Here is a 20,079-nt window from a genome sequence, read left to right on the forward strand (position 1 = left end):
CTCATTTTATCGTCCAGTTTAAACTGGAGAAGTAGCATGCTCGCTCCAAGCTTACATAGGATGATGAATTAATGTTGCAGTCATTGTTTCTACTGTGGTGTTAGTAGTATCTTGCCCTTGACCATCACTCTTTTCCAATGGTCAGGCTACTCGCACTCCTCGCTTTGAGTATACCTTCACCATACCTAGTTTATGTTATGCTCTAGCTCGTAGGCCTGTGTATATCCTCTCTGTTCAAGTTGACCTGAGTATGCTACACGCAGCCAGTCCTCCTGTTTTGGTAGTACTTATGGTAACGATGACAGCTATAGTATACATACTGACGTTCAACGAAATTAGAAAGTAGAAATCTGAACTATTGAGTTGGACAAACCAGAATTCTATTTTTTACTGGTGTTACTTTGACCAACTAAACTAAACTGACCTTCCTAAGCCTAATACACGATATCTGAGGCCTAATATAGTTTATATGTGTACTATACTAGACCTAAGAACATTTAAATATGTTTTGAAGCATCATTTATTTTAAGAAAATTCCATACTAGTCAGTATACTATTATATAAAAGCTCAGTACATACGAATTCGTGACTATTGACGACCGTCACATTAGGTACTATCTAGACAAGAAGATGGGTTACTAAATAGTATACCTACTCAAGATATACTCTCACTCCACGTCACATTTTATCAGGCAAAGATCAGAAGGTTAACTGTGACAGTGATTATAACGTGTTATCTTGGCCTCAAGATGTTTATTGATGAAGATAACACTGGACAACAGCAACAGCACCCAGCAACAAGTTACATTTGTAATGCAACTCACTTTGAATAAAACACGTTTTATTAACCTCTAAAGCTATTTACAAAACTACGAACTCTGATCTTGTAACAGCGAATAATTGAGAGCTAAATTTAATAAGTTTATATAAAAATTGGCTAACACCAATCTATTAAATCTAATCATCGTGTAGCTGATCTCAGAAATGAATGTGCTTAGTTCAAGGCTAAAGTATACATAATGAAGGGTCAGTAAACTTTGTGGTGGCCTTGATAACCTTCCAGAGGTTGCTAGCCTCTTCACCTAATCAAGAAAAAGAAATGAAAATTTTTATTCGTGATGAGTGGATTATACACACACACACACACACACACACACACACACACACACACACACACACACACACACACACACACACACACACACACACACACACACACACACCATATATATATATATATATATATATATATATATATATATATATATATATATATATATATATATATATATATATATATATATATATATATATATATATATATATATTATTAAATATGACCGAAAAAGTAAGATTAATAATTCTAACACGAATTTTCTCAATCTTTCGTACATTACGCTTCACTGTTGGAGGTAAATCAAAAATCAATTCTCCAAAATTCATTTTTATTTCTAGTCTGACGCGACACGGGCGCGTTTCGTAAAACTTATTACATTTTCAAAGACTTTAGTTCACAAATACACAACTGAATAGAACTTACGTATCTCCGATTTTATATCTACTTTTGAGTGAGGTGGAAGGGGTGATGTGGCATTAACACAAGACAGAACAAAATGTGGTATTAATAGGGTATTAATAGGGTATTAATTTCATTAAGGAACATATAATCTCTTCCCACAACCAAACCATCGCCAGAGAAATCCTAGTAAACAACACAGAAATCATCGATAGATACAGCGATAGCAGGCGGCTTGACGTTTGCGAGGCACTACACATCAAGAAGTCAACACCAGCAATCAACAGCCAATTATTGCACAACTATATTCTACCCACCTCAAGACTCCGCTCCAATATAGAAGCATCAAGAAATATGGACCAATAGGCTTTCTACAAACACTTCTATTCAATATCCATTGTTTCGTGTTCTGTCTTGTGTTGATGAAATTAATACCCTATTAATACTCTTGTTCTGTCTTGTGTTGATGAAATTAATACCCTATTAATACCCTTGTTCTGTCTTGTGTTGATGAAATTAATACCCTATTAATACCACATTTTGTTCTGTCTTGTGTTAATGCCACATCACCCCTTCCACCTCACTCAAAAGTAGATATAAAATCGGAGATACGTAAGTTCTATTCAGTTGTGTATTTGTGAACTAAAGTCTTTGAAAATGTAATAAGTTTTACGAAACGCGCCCGTGTAGCGTCAGACTAGAAATAAAAATGAATTTTGGAGAATTGATTTTTGATTTACCTCCAACAGTGAAGCGTAATGTACGAAAGATTGAGAAAATTCGTGTTAGAATTATTAATCTTACTTTTTCGGTCATATTTAATAATATATGTCTACAGGAAAGACTGCTACCAAAATATACTAATACATATATATATATATATATATATATATATATATATATATATATATATATATATATATATATATATATATATATATATATATATATATATATATATATATAGGGGGGTACCACCTCTGGTGCAATTATATGGACCCACAACCTCAAAGAAGGGAACACAGAGCATTCAGAGAAAAACTTGCCATTTGAATCTGAATACGTATGTGTTCGCTTCTCCTACTACCCCTCTTTTTATGGCGTACACTTTATTATGCAAGGTTATACAGTTACATATCTGATTTTATACAAAAATGAACATTGAGAGGACACAAGAAAAAGTTCGCTTTCTAGAGGCTGTAGATTTCCTATATATATATATATATATATATGTCGTACCTAGTAGCCAGAACGCACTTCTATGCCTACTATGCAAGGCCCGATTTGCCTAATAAGCCAAGTTTTCATGAATTAATTGTTTTTCGACTACCTAACCTACCTAACCTAACCTAACCTAACTTTTTCGGCTACCTAACCTAACCTAACCTATAAAGATAGGTTAGGTTAGGTTAGGTAGGGTTGGTTAGGTTCGGTCATATATCTACGTTAATTTTAACTCCAATAAAAAAAAATTGACCTCATACATAATGAAATGGGTAGCTTTATCATTTCATAAGAAAAAAAATAGAAAAAAATATATTAATTCAGGAAAACTTGGCTTATTAGGCAAATCGGGCCTTAAATAGTAGGGCAAAAAGTGAGTTCTGGCTACTAGGTACGACATATATATATATATATATATTATATATATATATATATATATATATATATATATATATATATATATATATATATATATTATATATATATATATATATATATATATATATATATATATATATATATATATATATATGCGAACAAGTTATATATATATATATATATATATATATATATATATATATATATATATATATATATATATATATATATATATATATATATATATATATATATATATAAAATTTTTAATAAGGAAGGGAGTACCACCTCTGGCTGGAAGAAGGGGGACCCATAGCCTCGGAGGAAACCACACATAACGCATTGGAGGGAATGTAGGTCCCCCTCCAATACAGTTTCTGTGTGCTTTTCTCCTACCACCCCCTTCCCTTTTTTTTTTTTTTTTTTTTCCTTTATTGTGTATTTAAAGGTTACAAAACATACAAGACAAATGCCTAAAGGTTATGGATCTCCTGAAGCTCCTCCGCTTCTGGACAGGAACCGAGGACGCAGCAAGCATTTCCCCTCTGGATCGCCACACTGAGACGCTGAAACAAAAAACTGGAAGCCCTTGGGTCTCTGGTGACGTCAATGAGCTTGGAACCCAATTCCTTGAGAAATCCCAAGGCACTCTTGCCCCAGGGGCCATGCGTCTCAGACGCTATGGGAACAAAGAGGTATTGACCTTCCAGTCGCCTGTACTTGAGTGATTTTGCTGTTTCCCTATGGTTGGCCGCCCCATATATTTATATATATTTATATTTATTGCTATTTCCTTCTTTGAATGTTTTTTTTATTTCTATAATCTATAATCTCTTGTTTTTGTGCACTCAATTCCATATCAATTTCAAAAGAAGATGGGTTATCTTAACACTATCACTAGTCATATATAATGATAACAAAAAGACTTATCTTAACTCGCTAGTTAAGACTGCAAGATAAACAGGAACGCCCTGAGCCTTCATATGTATCAAAGGGATAGGAAACGGGAGAGAGGAAGGAAAATAAATGGGAGGGAGAATTGGAGTGAGAGAGAATGGGAGGGCGGAAGGGTGTTAGAATAGGAGGGAAGGAAAAGTGAGAGATTGGAAGGAAGGAGGGAGGAAGAATCGGAAGGAGAGTTAGAGAATGAAAAGGAGAATGAGAGAGAGTAGCAGGATGTACAAATGTAAATGTGCTGTAAAAGTGGTTGTAATGATTAGGCATGACGAGATGTGGACGGGTGGGTGGGGGGAGGGTGCGTGTGGGAGGGGAGGACCTGGGAGAGGTGTGTGTGGGAGAGGCCTGGGTATAGGGTTGACCCGGGTAATCTATCTATCTACAAAAAAAGTACCACCTCTGGTTGCATTTGTAGGGACCCTTTTAACCTCGGAGAAGAAAGAACGCAGCACCCGGTAAGGCAACCACATAATCGCTGCTGTATTGTCTTTTCCTACCCTCTCCCCCCTTTATTCTAACATTTTACTCAGGATTGGTTAGTAAAAATATAACGATTTATAATGTTCATACATAATATTTTACAAAATATATTAGAATACAATTAACGTGTTAAAAATTCATTATAAACATCGAGCATTTACATCTATACATCTTTGCTCGATCATCGTGGCTTTGTTTGTATTTATGAAACAACATGGAGACGCTGTGAGGACAGTCTTGACCTTATGGATTACCTCGGAGCGCTTCAGAGATCATGAACTGCCTAACTATTCCATTCAAACTAAGTCGTCATAATGGAGAAAAGATGTACAGGTTTCGTAAGCGGACATTTAAGTGTTTGAGGTAAACCACACAGATAAGGATAGGCTGAATAAAAATGGCACAACATATTAAATTGATTAGTGTTTTCAGAATACCAAAGAACATTAACAACGGTTTTACAATAACAACGGTTCATACAATAGCAACGGTTTATACATTAACAACGGTTAAGATATTAAGAATAGATAAGACATTAACAACGGATAAGACGTTAACAACAGAAAAGAGATTAACACCGGATAAGATATTAGCAGCGAATAAGAGGATCAGAAATTAACATCGGTTAAGAACATAACAAAAGCGACAGGAAATAAAACAAAAACATAAAAAGACATTTAACAACAGTCAGCATGACTTTGAACACAAACACCGCGTCCGAACACAGGCTACAGAACACGACAGAATAATTCATATCAACGACAAGCAATAAACCTGTAACAAGCCCAAGACAATCATCACAAGTTAACATTAAGAAGAGTAAATCCGTATAGTTGTGGGTAGTAACTGTGACATGGTTGGTGACGGTCTTCAGGTTTATCTAAACCTGCAAGGTTATTGGCCCATGACACTCGCAGTGACTAGCCAGCAAAGTGTACTTTAGAAGTGTACAAATTTCAGATCAAAAAAGAAAACTCAGAGAGAATATACACAGAGAAATGGCATATAATCCTGTCAGCAACAGTAAGATGTATCGGATATAAGCCACGTCATACACAAGACTTCGCCAACGGATTTTAAAACCAATCAAATCTAACCTAGCCTAACCTAGCCTAACCCAATAGAGTGTAACACAGCCTAACCTAAGCTAACTCATCCTAACAAAACGATATAGATACGGTTTTAACAATCAGAAAGCGCACACACGTGCGATTTAACCAAACTGCGAAATAAATATACTTATCAGAGCCTAGAGAAAACGGCTAGAGGATAGCAACACCGTTATCTGGCGTCTGGGCTCCAAGGTCCACTCGGAGCCTCTGGGGGGGCGGGTATATAAAGCCAGGCAGGACGGGAGAACACTCACCATCGACACCATGAAGGTCCTGGTGCTGTGTGCTCTCCTGGCGGCCGCCGCTGTTGACTCTTCAAGCGGTGGTCAGTATACTGTAGCACTTGTAGAGCCTCGTAGTCACTGTTGTAGTCTTAGTTACTACTGTAGTCGTAGTCGCTACTGTGAGATCCATAGGTATAAGCATCACACATTGTTGTGTAGTTCAGTTGCAGTGAAAAAAAAACATAACAACGGAACAGCGTTTTAAATATGAATTATGAAAATTGGTTTAAAAATATCATATTTCGCTTTAGTAAATATTTCTTCAGGCAGAACCCCGAAGATTAATAGTTTTCTCCCTCTAGTTACAGTCCTCGTATCCCAGTTCCTTGTCCTCACATCTCAGTTCCTTGTTTTCACATCCCAGCTCCTTGTTTTCACATCCCAGCTCCTTGTTGTCATATCCAAGATCCTTGTCCTCACATCCCAGCTCCTAGTCCTCAGATTCCAGCTCCTAGTCCTCACATCCCATTAAGTTAGTTTAAACCTAACTTAAATATTGTATATTTGTTAGAGTGAATAATTAACATTGAAAACAGTATCAAATGTTGATGTTAATTAATTTTATGTAAGTGAAGCGATATTTTCTTACAAATTTATCTGTTCATGTTAATGTGTTGTAGGTAATTGATTCGATGTTCTCTCAACAGTGGACGTCCGTTGCTGTTAATATGGTTTAGGCAATAAATGAAACGTTATCTTAGCAATGTGGTCTGTAGATGTTAATATGTTACAAGTAATTGATGCGATGTTCTTTCAGCAGTAATTTCCGTTGATGTAAATATAATGAAGTTCATTGATGCGATATTCTCTTGGCATTGAGACATATCGGTAATACTCATGCACGTTTGACGCTGAAATTAATGTTTTCACATGTAGAACCATGCAAGCATTTAGTAATAATTTTTAATATGAATACAGATACATAAAACAACACAAGGAGAATTGGAAGTGCAATGTGGCACAACACTACACCGGTATTTATATAAAATAAAATTACATTTTTCAGATGTGTCTACCGCACAGAAACAACATGACATCAACTTCCTGCTCTTCAAGGTGTATGAGGTTCATCGTGACGCCAACCTGAAGCAGCTCGGGGAGACCTTCAACCCTGAGGCCGACACATCTCACTATACTGACGATGGCGCCGCCTGCCCACAAGCTGGTGAAGGAACTGAAGGACGGGAGACTTCTAGAGCAGAAACACTGGTTCTCCCTCTTCAATAATCGACAACGTGCAGAAGCCCTTTTGCTCTATGATGTCCTGGAACACAGCAAGGACTGGAAGACTTTCGTCGGCAATGCTGCTTATTTCAGAGATCACGTGAACGAGGGAGAATTTGTTTATGCCTTGTATGCAGCAGTAATCCACTTCTTCACTCACCGAAGACATCGTGCTTCCACCACTTTACGAAGTCACTCCACATTTGTTCACCAACGGTGAAGTTATCGAAAAAGCTTACCGTGCTAAGATGACCCAGACGCCTGGTAAATTCAAGTCAGATTTTACTGGCAGCAAAAGTAACCCCGAGCAGCGTGTGGCTTACTTCGGTGAAGACATCGGCATGAACACCCATCACGTCACTTGGCATTTGGAGTTCCCATTCTGGTGGGACGATGCTCATGAAGGTCACCATCTGGACCGCAAGGGTGAGAACTTCTTCTGGGTACATCACCAGCTCACAGTCCGCTTCGACGCTGAACGTCTTTCCAATTTGTTGAATCCCGTGGACGAACTATACTGGGATAAACCAATTACCGAAGGATTTGCTCCTCATACTACCTACAAATATGGAGGCTACTTTCCTTCACGTCCCGATAACAAGGAGTTTAGCGATGTAGAGGGTGTTGCTCATATTCGGGACTTGGTCATTTATGAAAACCGAATCCGTGATGCCATTGCTCATGGCTACGTCACAGCCAAAGACGGATCTACCATTGACATCATGAACTCTCACGGTATTGATGTCTTGGGAGATATTATCGAGTCGTCTACTTACAGTCCTAATGCTGGCTACTACGGCTCCCTCCACAACACAGCTCACATTGTGCTTGGTCGCCAGGGAGATCCTCAAGGAAAGTACGACCTTCCTCCAGGCGTCCTGGAACACTTTGAAACCTCCACCCGCGACCCAGCGTTCTTCAGACTACATAAATATATGGATAACATATTTAGGGAACACAGGGACAGTCTCCCTCCATATACTAAAGAGGAGTTGCTTTTCCCTGGTGTGGAAATTGAAAACTTCTGTACCAGTGGCCTTCTCCAAACTTATTTCGAAGATTTTGAGTACAGCTTGATCAATGCAGTTGACGACACTGCAGATACCGAAGATGTGGAAATTTCAACTTATATACCTCGTCTGAATCATGAAGATTTCACTTTCAACATCGATATCGACAACCACAATGATCACGAAGTCCTGACTACAGTTCGCATCTTCGGCTGGCCACACAAGGACAACAACGGCCTTCAATACTCCTTCAATGATGGACGCTGGAACGCCATCGAGCTTGACAAGTTCTGGATAAAATGTAAGAGTTATTTTTAAAGCTTTTAATTTTCACTAATGTATATTAAATTTATATATTACATGTTTCGAAAAACTATTATTGCTGATAAAAATTTAAGTATGTATTTCATCAAATTTAAAAAAAAATATTTTCTTTGAATGTTTTAAACTAAAATCCAATTTTGTCCCAATTTGTTTACAGTGAAGCCTGGCGAGAACAAGATCCACCGCAAATCTCGAGATTCATCAGTTACTGTTCCCGACATTCCTGAATTCCACTATTTGATGGACAGAACCGAAGAGGCGCTCTCGAACGGTAGGAAGCTGGACCTTCACGAGTATGTGAGTGCTCTTGGACTGCCCAACAGGTTCCTACTGCCCAAGGGAAACAACCAAGGACTTAAATTTAAAGTAGTTGTGGCTCTCACTGACGGCGAGGCCGACGCTGCTGTAGATGATCTACACACAAACACCAAATTCAACCACTATGGCTACCGAGGAGTGTATCCCGACAAGCGACCCCACGGCTACCCCCTGGACCGTCGTGTTGACGATGAACGCATCTTCCACCGCCTTCCTAACTTCAAAGAAATCGTCGTCAAGCTCTTCCACCGTGATTAAATGAAGCAACTCTAACACGTATTATCGTTTAAGAAATAAATGTAACATTTTCCCATTGATAGATGCTTTGATAAAATAATGCTTTGCTGTTGTCACCAAACATATACAAGACCACGATCATTGACTGTACAGTATTTGGCCAAAGTGATTGAAATACAAAATATAAACTTAAAAATTATATTTATATGTTTTATGAGACTCTGCTACACAAGTCAAAACACAAGTCAAAATCAAAATACTTCATAAAAATATTTGTATTCGTTAGAAGCGCATGACCAATGTATGACCCATTAAGTACAGATCGTTACAGTTGTAAGCACAACAATAAAATGTTCCGTTAATCTGAATCGAGACAAAATATATCATCAAGCTTAATATTTTTTTACTTTAACCTTAAGTAATCAACCTTATTATTAAAGTTTCATTTACAGAAAACAAACTCTGCACAATGCTCTCAATCGAATTGTATTACTCATGCATCATGACCTCACAGAAACGTGAGGTCACACTATGGGGTCGAACCCACATTCCAAGACTTAAGACCTCACTGTGGTTCAGTTGGTAGTGCGTGTGTCTAGGAACTCCAGGCATGCAGGTTAGATACCATTGTATCTCCACAATATTTTCCCTCGTTATTAATCTTCTCCATTCATCGTCTTTTCCTTAAAAATAATGGAACAGTATCACATAAGTAGTATTTAGGCCTACAAATGTATTACTACTGATGTAACCAATATGTCTAGTGTTAATACTGGTGGGATTATTGACGTAAGAGATTCACGTTTGCCTACATACACAGTTACTTTCAGAGCAAAGTGAAGTCAAATCAAGGTTACCTAAATTCAACCGAACGAATGACCAGTTGGTGTCATTCTTCCATCAACTTTGTAAACCTACAACCTGACTCTACCTTCATGTTTGCTATTGTTGCAACAGTGTTTCAACACTGTTACAATGTTGTAAAAAGCCATGTATTATAGCTCCAGACCCAACACTATTGTGATTGTGCACCATGTGTACAGGTGCACAATCAACACCATAATAATAAATCCACTGCCAGTTCCATAATTATATATACATAACCAGTACCATAATTATAGGGGCAAAATTAACACCATAATTATAAGCCCATAACCAACACGATAATTATAGGTTCACAACCACCACCATAACTATTGATCAACAGTCAACACCATAATTATAGGTTCACAAACAGCATCATAATTATAGAGTTACAACCAGTACTCCAATTATAGGTCCACAACCAACATCATAATTATTGGTCCACAACTAACTTCATAATTATAGATCCATAACAACACCATAATTATAAGTCCCTAACAACACAATAATTATAGGCCTATAACCAACACAATAATTATGAATCCACAACCCATACCATAATTAGGGGTTCACAACCAAAACACACACATCAGAAGATGGAGAAAAGACGACACACGAAATGATAATGGTCCAGGACGGACCGAAACGTCGTCGTCCCTTCACCTTCTAGTGTGTGGTTTAGTCATCATATCTTCAGTAATGTTATTGTAACTCATCGAATGAACACCATAATTTTAGGTTCACAATCAACACCATAATTATAGGTCCTCAACCAACACTATAATTAGTCAAAGGGTGAGGTTAATGATTATAGTACAAATCTTTCGGCTGTAATCAAACAGAGCTTGTTGAGATTTTTTTTATCAAATCCATCATTACAAATCCACTATGAGCACACAATAACACAGGTATAAGTCTGAAGAAAGAATATCTAAAAATACAATTTCAAATGTAGTGAAACTGACAGCCCCAGACCAAAGATTGTAATTTATTATTGCCCTACAACACAAAATAGGTCTTCTGATTTAATTCTTATTAATATTGACGATGAGAAAAAAGTTTAAAGAAGGGAAAGATTATGCAGCACACAAGATCTACAATCTGAGGCCCGAGACGCTTCAGTTAGCATCATACAACTGTCTATGGCGACTTGTGATTGCATGGTGAGTGTCATAGTCGGTGGTGTGGTCTTCCACTGTGCAATTCTTTAAGGAGGATTGGTTAGTGTTGTCACAACCAACGACTTCTACTTAGTCTGAAATGTGGATTTCCTGTTCCAAATACTTTTTCAAGAGATTGAAAACACTAACTGTTCATGAGAGAGAGAGAGAGAGAGAGAGAGAGAGAGAGAGAGAGAGAGAGAGAGAGAGAGAGAGAGAGAGAGAGAGAGAGAGAGAGAGAGAGAGAGAGAGAGAGAGAGAGAGAGAGAGAGAGAGAGAGAGAGAGAGAGAGAGAGAGAGTGAGAGAGAAAGAGTGCTTGCCCCAAGCACTCTCTCCCCAAACACTGTCTAGAATGACTGAAGTGGTTATACAGCAGGCTGAAGTTCTCCATCTCCTTAAAACTCTAGATAAGGTCAGTCCGCGACTACTTCGCGGCTGCGCTGACCTGTTGGCTCCACCTCTCACATACCTCTTCCAACTCTGCCTAGTTCAAGGAATTTGGTTCCTTATGGAAGAAGGTTGATGTTGTTCCAGTACACAAAAAGAAAAGCCACTCAGTGGTTTCTAACTACAGACCAGTGTCACTGATCTCCATTATTGGCAAAATGCTAGAATCATTAATCGCTCATCAAATTTTATCATTTTTGTATCATCATCGGCTAATATGTGATCTTGGATAAATAGTCTCACGACTACCAAGATTTTTGTACGGTCAGTGTGGTCTATTGGTTAACATACCAGATATGCCAAGGTGCATAGTTCTCCTGGCTGTCTGGGCTCGAATCCTTCTGGGGTGTGGAGTTTTCAGTTGCATATAAATGAAAATTTAAATAAGTTTATTGAGGTACAAATACTCAGAAAGGGATGACACAGCTCAAGCTATTCTCACCTCATTCTGTACAACGTGTGCAAATGTACTTGCACTCATCAAACAATCATTCAGTACATGTTGATATATATTTACAATAATCACAATAAATCTGTACAGCGTGATCATGTACATTTACACACACACATCTCAAACAATCGACATAAGTGTAATCATTCTGGTTGATAAACATATACATCACTTCCAGTACACACGCAGTATGATACCAAACGGAAACACGTATACATGCAAACTTATAACTAAGTGCAAATACATTGAAATGACAATAAAACGGCGACAAATAAACTCTTAGACATTTCTGCTGGACATTACCATCCAGGTGTTTGCTGGAACACGAAAGTGTAGCTGATACGACTGTCACTTTACCCCAATCCACTTAAATGTCTAAGCCGAGATAAAAAGATATTATAATTAACATGACTGGAAATGTGCAAATGAGGATTGTTTGTATTGCTGTCAATGGGCTATATAGTTACGCATTGTTAGACTATCTATAGATATTTTTTCCATCAGCACATAGATTCATTTAATTTTTTTGCGGGTGGGGAAGAGGGCAAGATTAAAGAGGAATGAGACGAACAGCTGCTCGTTAGGGAAGGGGGAGAAAAATTTGATCATTTAACGCAACCAACATTTATTTTAGAAGGGGACCCGAGTCTAGAAAGGGAGGGTGTATTGAACTTGCTACTGATGTAAAACATGCGAAGGAAAGTGTCTATGTTTAAAGAGATGGGTGTATGGGAGAGATAAATTTTATCAATCACTGCACGTACACAATCGGTTCTCTTCACAGGTTTAAGATATTAGTTTTTGTTTGTAAGTGAAATCGAGTTGGAACACACATTGTGATACGAAAATTGCATATCATTTTCCCCTCACTCCCCCCCCCCTCTCCTAAAAAAAAGAGAGAGCAGTGGCCCTCAGCTCTAGGGGTATCACTTGATAAGGGGATTGTGTAAGTTGGTAGTCACAACATTCCAAGGATGAGCACATAGATACGTGAGAGGGAAGGAGCTCTATCACAGCATAACACATGTAGCTCCAGGCCAGCCTGGGGTGGTAACAGGGACGACAGGTGTCGTTAGTGGGGTTCTATTTGTGATGCCTTCAGGTGGCCGTCAATCCTATATATTCATGTCAACTCATCCTCCTGTTAGATAGTACTTTTTCAACTATGTGGACCATCTTTCAACTTTTATACATGGATGTAATGGACCATACAATAGCAGAATGTTGTACTATTCGCTATAAACACAAAAAAAGCCGAAACCTAACTTAAATATTCCTAGGCTTAGTATAGCACATACCTACTTTATTAGGCCTCAGCGTGTTTTAACTCAGCCAGATAAAAATTTAACTCTCAAAATTCATTTTACAATTTTATTATGGCTTGGCGTTAAGAGATGCGTTTCGTTGACCCTTGTCAACATTATCAAAAGGCAGAGTACAAGTTGTTATAGTTTTAGAGCAGGTGAATATATTACTTGGGGTGAGGTGAAGTAGAGCAGCCTTCACCCAATAGGTTGAAGGCTTCAACCAATAGGTTGAAGGCTGCTCCACTCAAATGGTGGAAGCCCGGGTCGACCCATCAATTTTGCTAACAATAAATGGGTCTATCATAATTATAGGGCCAATGTTTAAAATATGACCATTATATTTTATTCAACTATGATTCTGTCCATAAATGATTTGACGGAGGCCACTTTGTTTACATAATTCCGGTTATTACATGATTGTTATCTCTCATTTACATAACAAACAATGCATTAGACTCCTACCTAATTCTTTAAAAAGAAATTACCGAGTTTATCCAATATACACTTTAACACAGCATTTCCAATGGATTATTTTAAACACGATCACTATTAGTAACGAGTAAGATTATTTTTTAAATGTATTTTAATTTTTAAATATAAAAAAATAGTAACAAGTTTTAAGTTGTGAAGCAACTTTGTTCTGTTCTCAGTAAATGGAAGACTCAGCAAATATATTACAATAAAGCCTCTTTCTTTGTATTATATCTCTCGTTACGTTTATAAAGCGTTCTTTTTGCTTAATTTAAAGCATGATCAAGTGAAATATTTGTCGGCGGATAAAACGGTCTTTTTCACCCCACCACTAACCAAATGCAGATTGTATTTACATGTAAAAATTCATAAGTTTCCCCTAAAATAAAATACTTGAATATCGCTTCTAATAAATGCGTGATGAGACATGCTAAAAATATATATCCATGCTAATATATTTGTATCCAAATATATAAATATATATCCAGTCCAAAACATACCGTATTTGCTCACGCAAAAGACATGAGCAGTCTTATGCGTGAGGAAATACAGTATGTTTTGGACTAATTCAGAGATACGTAAAGAAACTGTTTGGATTGAAGTAATGATAAGTAATCAATTAATATAAATATAATGTTTGGTCTAAAAATAATTATTATCGAAGAATTTCACATATTAACTGAAAATGTTAAGCCAGTATTTACCGAAGCCGAAATGGAGAATAGGAAAAGCATTGTGAGCGTCGAGTAATGATAAAAAATATATAATTAAAGTCAGGCAGTGTGCCAGATTGGTTGAGGGCTTTCACTTTCATGTTAATGGTTAAGTGATGGATAGATTTCCTCGTCGGGGACACAGAGCACACTTTGGTAGATAGTGTACTAACTCCCAACTACTGTACCTAATTACTGACAGGTGAACAGATGTATCAGGTGAAATAAAACGTACGTAAACTGTCCCCATCAAGCAGCGAGAATCAAACTCGGGACTTTTCGTTCACGAACCACTGCGCTGTCGTTTTTTTTTATTAATATAAATTACTATTAACAGATAGTTGAAACAATAATGGTCTATGCCATTCCTACCAATATCAGAAAGCATGTTCATAACATTTTACAAAAAAAAGGCTTTTTACGATCATATATGATAAAAACCACATTCTCTCGCTCTTCCACAATATACTCCATAAAACAGTCGCCGAGGAAGATTATGCCTTTAATAGGGCTTTCAAAATGTTCTACATAGACACTGACATTCAAGATGCATTACGCCAGTATTACTGTAGCATCTGGAAGGGATAGGACAAGGAGTTGGGATATGAGGACAAGGAGTTGGGATATGAGGACAAGGAGTTGGGATATGAGGACAAGGAGTTGGGATATGAGGACAAGGAGCTAGGATATGAGGACAAGGAGTTGGGATACAAGGACAAGGAGCTAGGGTATGAGGACAAGGAGTTGGAATATGAGGACAAGGAGCTAGGATATGAGGATAAGGATTTGGAATATGAGGACAAAGAGTTGGGATATGAGGACAAGGAGTAGGAATCTGAGGACAAGGAGTTAGGATATGAAGACAAGGAGTTAAGATACGAGGACAAGGAACTAGGATATGGGGACAGAATGAAGAAACTTGAACCACTGGGCACTGAACGTCGACTCCGCACGAGGCAAGGCCATCGGTCTGCCAACCAGTAAATCCAGATAGGTTTAATTTACACAATACGAAATTCAACTTCAATGCGAAGCCTCTGAAATCAGAATATTAATATTATAATTCTACTTAAAACAGCGCAATGGTAGGCCTAGTTCTGTTCACATCAGAAAGCACCCGGGTTTCATTCCTGGGCACGGCGAGGCGCCACAACGCGATTCCTTATGCCTGATGCTTGGGGCGCCATCTGAACACCAAAGTACACAAATGCCATCTGAGCACGAGTACACATACGCCATCTGAACCCCCAGAGTACACAGACGCCATCTGAACACCAGAGTACACAGATGTCATCTGAGCACCAGAGTACACAGACGCCATCTGAACACCAGAGTACACAGATGTCATCTGAGCACCAGAGTACACTGACGCATACACGCATTCACGCATACATGTGTGTGTGTGTTTGCATATATTAAACATTGAAACTTATCAGACAGTTTAGGGTAGCAACTAACCTGTGAAGAAAGTACCCATCAGAGCCTAGAGAAAACGGCTGGAGGATAGCAACACCGTTATCTGGCGTCTGGGCTCCAAGGTCCACTCGGAGCCTCTGGGAGCTGGTATATAAAGCCAGGCAGGACGGGAGAACACTCACCATCGACACCATGAAGGTCCTGGTGCTGTGTGCTCTCCTGGCGGCCGCCGCTGCTGACTCCTCAAGCGGTGGTCAGTATACTGTAGCACTTGTAGTCAGTGTTTTAGTCTTAGTTACCAATGTAGTCTTAGTCACTACTACAGGACCCGTCGGAATAATGCTCTCAAAGTGCTCTCGAGTGATAAAACAATTCAGGCTGCTGAAGAATAAAACCAAACAGTGATGGAAAAGCAGAAGACACTAAACATTGAAAACGTTTACAGTCTTTATAAGTAAATCAATTGATTCATAGTTAACTTATATGAAGTCGAAAAACTAGAACTGATATCAAGCGTTAATATTTCAATATATATTAAATCAGATCGCAGAATGTTGACCTGTTTCACGTCAGCTTGCAATGGCATATTGTAAATGTGATACAAAAGCTCTATGCTTGCTTTCCTATTAGATCCAATATTGTAGATGAGATACAATAGCTTCATGTTTACTCTTTTATCATCTCCAGTATTGTAGATGAGATAGAATAGCGCCATGCCTCCTCCTATGTCAGATCCAATATTGTAGTTGAAATACAATAGTTCCATGCCTGCTCTTTTATCAGATCGAAAATCCCAAACATGACTGGTATTGTGAGGTCAACAATTGATTTATAACAAAATAATTTTAAACGCAAAGTTAAAACTGTGAATCATTATAAGCTTTCAAATCTGTTACTAATATTTGCAAACAAAGTTTCCTGAATATGAACACATTTTGAACGACTCAATGAGGTAAAACCATGATCTTTATCAGACAAAGTATTATTAAGAATTACTGCACTAGTTATGTACATATAAGACCAAGTATTATATCTGGCAACTTTCTTTCAGATGTGTCCACAGCTCAGAAGCAGCATGACATCAACTTCCTGCTCTTCAAGGTGTATGAAGTTCATCGTGACGCCAACCTGAAGCAGCTCGGGGAGACCTTCAACCCTGAGGCCGACACATCTCACTATACTGACGATGGCGCCGCTGCCCACAAGCTGGTGAAGGAACTGAAGGACGGGAGACTTCTAGAGCAGAAACACTGGTTCTCCCTCTTCAATAATCGACAACGTGCAGAAGCCCTTTTGCTCTATGATGTCCTGGAACACAGCAAGGACTGGAAGACTTTCGTCGGCAATGCTGCTTATTTCAGAGATCACGTGAACGAGGGAGAATTTGTTTATGCCTTGTATGCAGCAGTAATCCATTCTTCACTCACCGAAGACATCGTGCTTCCACCACTTTACGAAGTCACTCCACATTTGTTCACCAACGGTGAAGTTATCGAAAAAGCTTACCGTGCTAAGATGACCCAGACGCCTGGTAAATTCAAGTCAGATTTTACTGGCAGCAAAAGTAACCCCGAGCAGCGTGTGGCTTACTTCGGTGAAGACATCGGCATGAACACCCATCACGTCACTTGGCATTTGGAGTTCCCATTCTGGTGGGACGATGCTCATGAAGGTCACCATCTGGACCGCAAGGGCGAGAACTTCTTCTGGGTACATCACCAGCTCACAGTCCGCTTCGACGCTGAACGTCTTTCCAATTTGTTGAATCCCGTGGACGAACTGTACTGGGATAAACCAATTACCGAAGGATTTGCTCCTCATACTACTTACAAATATGGAGGCTACTTTCCTTCACGTCCCGATAACAAGGAGTTTAGCGATGTAGAGGGTGTTGCTCATATTCGGGACTTGGTCATTTATGAAAACCGAATCCGTGATGCCATTGCTCATGGCTACGTCACAGCCAAAGACGGATCTACCATTGACATCTTGAACTCTCACGGTATTGATGTCTTGGGAGATATTATCGAGTCGTCTACTTACAGTCCTAATGCTGGCTACTACGGCTCCCTCCACAACACAGCTCACATTGTGCTTGGTCGCCAGGGAGATCCTCAAGGAAAGTACGACCTTCCTCCAGGCGTCCTGGAACACTTTGAAACCTCCACCCGCGACCCAGCGTTCTTCAGACTACATAAATATATGGATAACATATTTAGGGAACACAGGGACAGTCTCCCTCCATACACTAAAGAGGAGCTGCTTTTCCCTGGTGTGGAAATTGAAAACTTCTGTACTAGTGGCCTTCTCCAAACTTATTTCGAAGATTTTGAGTACAGTTTGATCAATGCAGTTGATGACACTGTAGATATCGATGATGTGGAAATTTCAACTTATATACCTCGTCTGAATCATGAAGATTTCACTTTCAACATCGATATCGACAACCACAATGATCACGAAGTCCTGACTACAGTTCGCATCTTCGGCTGGCCACACAAGGACAACAACGGCCTTGAATACTCCTTTAATGATGGACGCTGGAACGCCATCGAGCTTGACAAGTTCTGGATAAAATGTAAGAGTTATTTTTAAAGCTTTTAATTTTCACAAATGTTATTTAAATGATATATACTACATATTTCGAAAAACTTTTATTGCTGATAAAAATATAAGTATGTATTTCATCAAATTTAAAAAAAAAAATTGAATGTTTTAAACTAATATCCAATTTTGTCCCAATTTGTTTACAGTGAAGCCTGGCGAGAACAAGATCCACCGCAAATCTCGAGATTCATCAGTTACTGTTCCCGACATTCCTGAATTCCACTATTTGATGGACAGAACCGAAGAGGCGCTCTCGAATGGTAGGAAGCTGGACCTTCACGAGTATGTGAGTGCTCTTGGACTGCCCAACAGGTTCCTACTGCCCAAGGGAAACAACCAAGGACTTGAATTCGATATAGTTGTGGCTCTCACTGACGGCGAGGCCGACGCTGCTGTAGATGATCTACACACAAACACCAAATTCAACCACTATGGCTACCGAGGAGTGTATCCCGACAAGCGACCCCACGGCTACCCCCTGGATCGTCGTGTTGACGATGAACGCATCTTCCACCGCCTTCCTAACTTCAAAGAAATCACCGTCAAGCTCTTCCACCGTGATTAATATAACGGCCTTATCACTGCTTCACTATCACATGCTCACTTCTCTTAATGTGTGCCTTTTTTCCTCACCTCGCTTTAACGTGTGACTTCTCACCTCTCTTAATGTGTGACTTTACCTGTCACAGTAATATGATGACTAATAGTCATTATGTTATTAACCAAATATATACGAGAGCACTTTGAATTCTTGTATTCTTAAAACGTATCATTCCTTAAGCTGTAACACTGTTTAGTCAAGAACTTTAAAATGAAGAAATACATGAAGAAACTAAGTCAATGCGAATGATCTATCATTTTTACAGCTATAGAAAAAGGCAAGTATGCCATCTAGGAGCAAAAGATGACATTATCAATATGCTGTTCATTCAAAACGAGAATTTTATAAATATAAATTAATATCATGATATATTAGCATATTGTGTATATATATTGGCAAAGGTTAGGTTAGGTGTTTAGGTTCAGTTGGCGATTATTTGTATTTGTAGTACGTGGGTGAAGCATTTACACCATTGTGGTTTGAACAAAATTCGCCAGTGACGCACTTGTTCCGGAAGTGTTCGGATGTCATCAGTCGTGCGTCGTCTGTAAACCGTTTTTCATTCATGAACAGCGGGTTTGGCGGGTGCATGGAATCACTTTTGCGTCTTTGTTTAGAGGGCGGGCTGCGGGTTGACAGAGAAATAGGTCTCGTAGCATGTTTCAGCCCGTCCTCATAAACAAAGGCCAAAGTCAATTCCATGCACCCGCCAAACCCCTTGTTTATGAGTGAAAAACGATTTACACACGACTCACAATTGATGACGTCCGAACATTTCCGGAACATGTACTTCGCTTACAACTTTTGTTCGCCCCACAACGCCGTAAATGCTTCACTCGTGTACTAAGAACATAAGAATAAAGGTAAGGTAACTGCAGAAGGCCTGTTGGCCCATACGAGGCAGCTCCTATTTACAACTACCCAACCCCACTCGTATACGTGTCCAACCCACGACAAATATAAATAATCGCTAAGAG

The 20,079-nt window shown here is 38.8% G+C and overlaps 2 protein-coding genes across 2 annotated transcripts; both read left to right on the plus strand.

Moving 5' to 3' along the window:
• Positions 1-5,860: 5,860 nt before the first annotated feature.
• LOC123773415 (hemocyanin subunit) lies at positions 5,861-9,265 on the plus strand. The gene is given in 5 exon segments (XM_045767168.2): positions 5,861-5,992; positions 6,958-7,103; positions 7,105-7,323; positions 7,325-8,486; positions 8,667-9,265. Coding segments are annotated over 5 exon segments (2,007 nt in total). The 5' UTR covers positions 5,861-5,931; the 3' UTR covers positions 9,086-9,265.
• Positions 9,266-16,043: 6,778 nt separating this feature from the next.
• On the plus strand, positions 16,044-19,249 carry LOC123773414 (hemocyanin subunit-like). The gene is made up of 3 exons (XM_045767167.2): positions 16,044-16,147; positions 16,946-18,472; positions 18,648-19,249. The coding sequence occupies exons 1-3, from the start codon at positions 16,087-16,089 to the stop codon at positions 19,064-19,066; spliced, it is 2,007 nt and encodes a 668-aa protein (XP_045623123.2). The 5' UTR covers positions 16,044-16,086; the 3' UTR covers positions 19,067-19,249.
• Positions 19,250-20,079: the final 830 nt, after the last annotated feature.

The sequence above is a fragment of the Procambarus clarkii genome, chromosome 89 (genome assembly GCF_040958095.1).
Source record: "Procambarus clarkii isolate CNS0578487 chromosome 89, FALCON_Pclarkii_2.0, whole genome shotgun sequence".
NCBI classification, from domain to species: Eukaryota; Metazoa; Arthropoda; class Malacostraca; order Decapoda; family Cambaridae; genus Procambarus; species Procambarus clarkii.

Excerpts from the sequence above, each read along its gene's own strand:
- LOC123773414 (XM_045767167.2), top strand. The coding sequence starts at position 16,087 with ATGAAGGTCCTGGTGCTGTGTGCTCTCCTGGCGGCCGCCGCTGCTGAC. Across the intron at positions 16,148-16,945 it reads TGCTGACTCCTCAAGCGGTG|ATGTGTCCACAGCTCAGAAG; the intron begins GTCAGTATACTG and ends ACTTTCTTTCAG. Across the intron at positions 18,473-18,647 it reads TGACAAGTTCTGGATAAAAT|TGAAGCCTGGCGAGAACAAG; the intron begins GTAAGAGTTATT and ends ATTTGTTTACAG.